This window comes from Acinonyx jubatus, chromosome E4 (assembly GCF_027475565.1).
Source record: "Acinonyx jubatus isolate Ajub_Pintada_27869175 chromosome E4, VMU_Ajub_asm_v1.0, whole genome shotgun sequence".
NCBI classification, from domain to species: Eukaryota; Metazoa; Chordata; class Mammalia; order Carnivora; family Felidae; genus Acinonyx; species Acinonyx jubatus.
This window is the reverse complement of record NC_069395.1, coordinates 20,452,442-20,458,675: the sequence shown is the minus strand read 5'-3', so window position 1 is coordinate 20,458,675 and position 6,234 is coordinate 20,452,442. Positions and strand designations below refer to the sequence as shown.

The following is a 6,234-nucleotide window of genomic DNA, read 5'->3' as shown; positions in this document are numbered from 1 at the left end:
ATGAGTGGGGGAAATGAGAGGAAAGCATGGCTATTTAAGGCCTTTGGTTGAGATATAATACTGGTCCTGCAGCTCCCAATTTTTCAACAAATTGTTTTGACACCTAGTGTATTTTTGCTCATTACCAATCATCTTCTACTTCTCTAGTTCTATAAGTTTGATTTGTGGCTTCCTATGCATTGTTAGAGAAAACCTAAGAGGCAGTCATTCAACATGAAATCTTACTCTGTGATAACAAGAAAAGTTGCAAACAGTATAAAAAAGCAATTTGAATATTCAGTGGAAGGAAGAGTGCCTGGGTATTTGAGGATTTGTAGTAATTTAGATTCCCTGGCCTCAGCACAGTTCTAACAGGGAAGGAGTCTACACCGCTTCTGCAGGGACAAGAGCCAATATGGCGCTGTGGGAGAGAAGCACTGTTCTCACGGGCTCTGCCACTTACCAGCTGTGTTATTAGAGGAAATAACTGAGATCTCGTGTTTTTTGTGTGTGTCTAAGAGGAAGGATGTGATTTTAGTTTCTAAGTTTCCTTCTAATTTTTAAAATGTTTTTCATCTCTGGGAATAATTTTTTTTTCTCCCTGGAAATAATTTTTAAGTTTCCTATTTAAATAGAGAATAGATTAAGGTTGGAACTTTCAGAATAAATGATGAAAAGTGTGTAACCATGTTCCACTAAGTGCACCTTTAAGATGCACTGAATACTTTACAATCAGTTTTTATTATGCTTTCCTTTAAAGAATTTGCAAATGTACAGGGAATATTCCATTCGCATGTGCTTAAATGTTTACTTTTCATGACAAATAGAAGACAAAATTTTGTCTGTCAAATGAATACTTTGTGGAAACACGAAGTTAGTCATGCTATTTGCCCTCCATTTTTAAATGTTCAAATAATCTCCAAATTGGAGTTATTAACAAAAATAAATAAATCTTTGCAAATAAAATGGAAACAGAAGATTTTTCTTGAATCTTTATAGCTTCTTGTCTTGACATAAAATTATTCATACTTATTCATATTTATGTATAGAAAGAAACAGTTTTAGGAATATCTCAAAAAATGCATTTTGAAAATTTCTTTGAGTTCCATAAACAAGTTCCAGTACTGAATGAGTGAATAGATACTTAAGTCCCTAATTTGGGTAGATAATGTTGCTATATATATATATATATATATATATATATATATATATATTTTTTTTTTTTTTATTTTGTGGCACAGTTACTACTATGCAGTTCATTCTGTAAGGACTTATCTGTCCATTCATCCATTTTATTTCTCCTCTTTCCTTATATCCTTACAAATCTAAGAAAATCAGTCCTCTGTGCCCTCAAGACCTTTTCTACACATATGCCTATATGCTGCCATTGAATTGAACCAATTGATATATTTTGACAAAGTTAGATCCATGGTGTTATTATCTATATATGCACACATTCTTGCAGTTTTCTTTTTAATTAATCTAACAGCCATAACACACATTGTTATGTGGCAAATCTTGATTGAAAGGAAATAGTTGAATGCACTAAGTGGAGGGTTGTGTTTTGGTTCAGAATTTCTCTTTTTACAGAAGGTTTTGAATAATGTAAATGGAATTTAAAATCACATATATGGTGCTAAACAAGCTCACACTCAGCAACACAAAGATATATAGTTCTTGAATTCATAATGTCATGAGAATATTCACTTATGATTTAAGAGTATATTACATCTCTGTTAACTCCTTTTTATTCTCCCGGTAGGAGATTTTTAAGTACCTGATAAAATGAATAATTCTAAACAAATGACTTAAAAATTCAAGCTTTACATATTAAAAAAAGTATTCTTCTGGAGTAAAAAAAATGTTTTCTAAACCCTAAAAGAAACTTATATTGTTTTTGTGTATTTAAAACATTTTAGCCTTGAGTATAGCGATGAAAGGTTGATCTCTCCTGTCATTTGTTTCTCCCCAAATTTTAACTTCATTACTGGTTTATCATTAACCTTTTTTACAAAAAAGGAAACCATTTTTTATGATTTCCAACTTGCTTGCCATTTACCAGTTTCTTATAAATCTCTGACTTTAGAAATCGAGGAAAAGAATCCTTGGCCATAAGACTATAGATTAACTTCTGAGCCTCATCAAAACATTTGAGAGTTGGTTCTGCAATATTCTTTGAGATGAGGTCCCTGGTACTGAAGTCAATGTTGATCTGTGGAAATAAGTTTGCATATAATTACATTAGTTTAATCAAGGAATACATGGTTTATACAGATGGTAGATACACATATTATATAATTTCTTTTCTAAACACAAAGTTAATCTGATGCAAAACAGCAGAAAGGTCATACATTTATTTTTTGTAGTGTAGAACACATGTTTGGTTTAATTATATTTCCTAGGTTGAGAGGGTTGGCATTGACAGAGAACACAGATAAAGCCTTATTTTGAGATTATAAACAAAAATGGGACGGTGAAAAATCAAACAAGATATTTCATGTTTTTAAATTTCTTTTCCCGCAAATCCTTTTCCCTTAGTACTTTGACCCTAATACTTACAATGTACTCTCCATAGACAAAACAATAAATAGAATTTACTAGATTGGCTTCTGCCAACCCATCCTCATTTTCATACTCCCCCTTGTTGTTTTCCCACACATCATTGCTTTTCATTCTGATTTGTGTTTCTTTTTGTTTGCCAAAATAAAGCAAATAATATCCCCCTCTTCACTGACTCCCATGCCTTCCACAGAATAGATCTGTATGTGTATGCATGTGTATGTATGTGTGTGTGTGTGTGTGTGTGTGTGTGTGTGTGTGTATCCCTGTCCCCATACCATTACTATACATGAGTATTCCCAGCAAGATCTAATAGAGATCTATTATAGTAGGCACACCATTCATCTGAAAATTTGTAAAATGCCCCAAACCTTCTTGTCAAGATACTTGTCCAACTCTACACAAATTCCAGGGTATATTCTGTGAAGCAGAAAATTTCATATCCAAGTTTTCTAATTTAAATGGAAAATATTCATGAAGTGCAAAAGAGATTTGAACCATAGATTTAAAAACATGAAAGGCAGGTGCTGTATCTGTCTTATTCATCTTTCTATTTTCTGGTCTTTAGCAGAATATCTACCATATAATAAGAAATCAATAAATATTAGTTGAATAGAGTTAAAGTGTTTCTTGGCAAAATGGAAGAGATTACAAAAATGCCATAATTTGGGGGTCTGGTAAAAGAAAGACTATGAATGATAATTTTTGCTTATTAAATGGAGGTTAAAAGAGGAGGACATACCTATAATCAAACATTTCCTCAGCTACTTACTTGCTATTCATTTGAATGAAGTAAGTTCTATCATTTCTTTTAATGTTCAATTTCCATGGTATAAAAGGGAATAGGAATAGCATCTATCTTAAACTGTTTCAAGGACTAAATGAGATAAGTAATATCAAATTATTTTAATATTGTTGTTCCAGGAAGAAAAAAAGAAGAAAAACTTTTAATTTGAAAAGAATCATGAAAAGGCCACTATTTGTTCACAGATGTTCTTTGTTGAGAGACTTCAGCTACTCAGTGATCCCACATCTGCACTTTTATTTCTCTGATCATCCTTTTCCATCATCCATCAAAGTCTCAGGTTCAATGCTGCAACTTCCTGAAGACCTCAAAAGCTGGAATCAATTTCTTCTTCGTTATACAGGAAGATGGTACAGGACAGTGGAAAGACTTTGGGATAATTTTCTCATCTGTGTTCTAACACTTAGGACCTTGGTGACCAGAAGGGAGTTATTTTAATATTTCTGAGCTCTACTTCCTCATGTTTAAGCTAGATAGTTCTTAACTGAGTTGTTACAAGGAATAAAACGAAATGATCCCTATATTCACTGATTTCACAAATATTTATGAGTATCTATTATGTAAAAATGCTTTCTATACTTGGGAAAAGATAACCAACAACTAAATAAATAGCATTATTTTAGATTTAAACTTGAATGATGAGAAGAAGCGAGTCTTCTAAGGATCTGGGGCAGAACATTTCTGGCAGAAAAAAAAACAATGAAAGCAAAGTCCCTGATGCAAGAATTTGTTATGTTCTGAAAAGCTGCTATGCCTGGATGGCTGGAGTATAGAGTGTGACAAAGAAAGTTCCTGTAATGAGAGTTGCCTACGAGTCTTGTAGGGCTTACGTGAAGTGTAAAGAGTTCTTATTTTTCTGCTAGAAGCACTAGGAAGACCCTGAAGAGTTCTGAGGAAGTGGCATGATGCCATGTCGTGAACCTAGTATACCGCCTGCCTCATAGTGGGGATCAGTAAATAGTGGCCGACATCAAGCTCTTGCAGTGGTTTTTAAACATCTAGGGTATTCTGTTTCATCAATCCTATCTTGTGTTGTGGGGATATGAGGATAAATATTGCCTGTTCCCTCCCTTAGCCATGCTGTTAATTGTTTAATGGCATCATCTGCAATTTGTTTAACTTTGTATCCCCTATAATAGTAAATATAGCAATTCGGCTCACTGAGGCATTCATTCATTGGGTGAGTTTTCACTAACAGCAGGGCTGGTGCGTGCCTGGTACACAGTGCTGGCTTATTATTTTCATCAGAACTGAACACTTGCAGTAACTCCCCATTTCCTATTTGAAAACTCCAAAGCCTTGATTTCGGCATTCATGGACTTTACAACATAGTCCTACCTGATACAATTTTTTCTCCTCTAGGTGTGCCCTGTATTTCTACCAAGCTGGACACTTCCTTTCAAATTCCTTTTATTTTCCCACCTACAAACCTTTTCTTTCATACCATCCTAGTCTAGCTGAAAGTCACTCCTTTCACCATCTTCTATGTCTGTAAGGCTACATTCAAGTAATAGCCACCCTATGTCACTTAGGCTATATTTACATTTTGTGCATCCCTCTCTATGCCTTGAGCCATGTAAGGACTCAATAAATATGTACTGAATAAATAAAGTAAAAAAAAATTTCTATATCTGTTAAAAATCATGTTTGAATTTTGAAGAAAACTATTCCACTTCAGCATAATACCAATAATTAATGTCATTTATTAAAATAGGTTAAAATTGTTCTTCTGACTTATCTCTCTTATTTTTCTGACTTGTCTGTTTTCCTACCAAGGAGCTGCCAACATCAGCTATGATAGCTGAGTGATGAGCAGATATACTAATCCCAGGAGATAATTAGTAGTCTTAAGAGACTGTGTCTTGGCAATTCAGCTTAATGTCAGTGACAAAACATCACACCCACATGTTTGTATAAATGTCATTATTTTCCTCCAAGTTCTTCAAGCTCAAAACATAGGAGTCATCTCTGACATTTCTTTTTTCTCTGATCTCTCTCTATTTTCCCCCCTCATTTGCCTTTTCTTTTGTAATTTTGTAATGGTCCTTTTCACTCATATTTCTCCAGTTTAGTCTTTTATAATGGAATTTCTTTCCTAAGTTATGAAATTTACCTCTAGTCTGATACCTCTTCTTATAATGTCTTTTCTTTCCCTCCTGAACATGTGAAAGCATAACTACACCAGTTTCACCAAAATATCACTTTAATTGTACGAATATTCAGCTGAAAACCCATTATTTTTAGTAACATAAGCTTTACATATCTTACCTTGGCATTTGAACTTCCTCACACCCAGAGTCCAATGCGCTGTTTCAAAATCTCCTACTTGTCCTTAGCAATATCTATAAAACTGGTCTACTTTCTGTTCCTGAAGGAACTCTTGTACCTAAAGCTCTTATTTGTGCTGTTTTCAGCATCTAAGATCCCTTTCACCCCCACGATTTTATTCCATATAGATTTTCCTTATCTTTTATGATTTAGCTTAAGTTGAATGTCCTCTGGGAAGCCTTCCTTACCCACAGAAGGAAAGTCACTATAATTTCCTTATCATTACACACTATTTTGATTTAAAGTTTTTAAGATATTTGGTTTCTTGATTAAACAGATTTAGATACAAAGGCTTCTGTTAATATTAAGTATCCAATCTGATTATCAGAGAAAACAGATTTGTCACTACAAAGAGAATTCAATAGTTCATGACATGGAACTAACTCTTTTTGTATCTGTTGTCTTTTCCTTATTTATTTTGCTAATTCGCTTTTTCTTTGCATGCCTCCCAAAATATGCATTCTTTCATCTATACGAAGTCTTCTCTCCCTAGATGTTTTCCTTGATTACTCTGTTTTCATCCCTGGCAAAATATTTAGACACTGGCATTATCTCTAAAATAA

General features: G+C 33.7%; 1 protein-coding gene across 1 annotated transcript in view; it reads right to left on the bottom strand.

The window, feature by feature from the left end:
- Positions 1-1,987: 1,987 nt before the first annotated feature.
- Positions 1,988-6,234, bottom strand: part of RGS21 (regulator of G protein signaling 21) — a 126,612-nt gene continuing 122,365 nt past the window's right edge. Inside the window, exon 4 of the mRNA XM_053209725.1 lies at positions 1,988-2,191. Coding sequence (XP_053065700.1) covers positions 1,988-2,191 — 204 coding nt within the window. The remainder of the gene's footprint in view (positions 2,192-6,234) is intronic.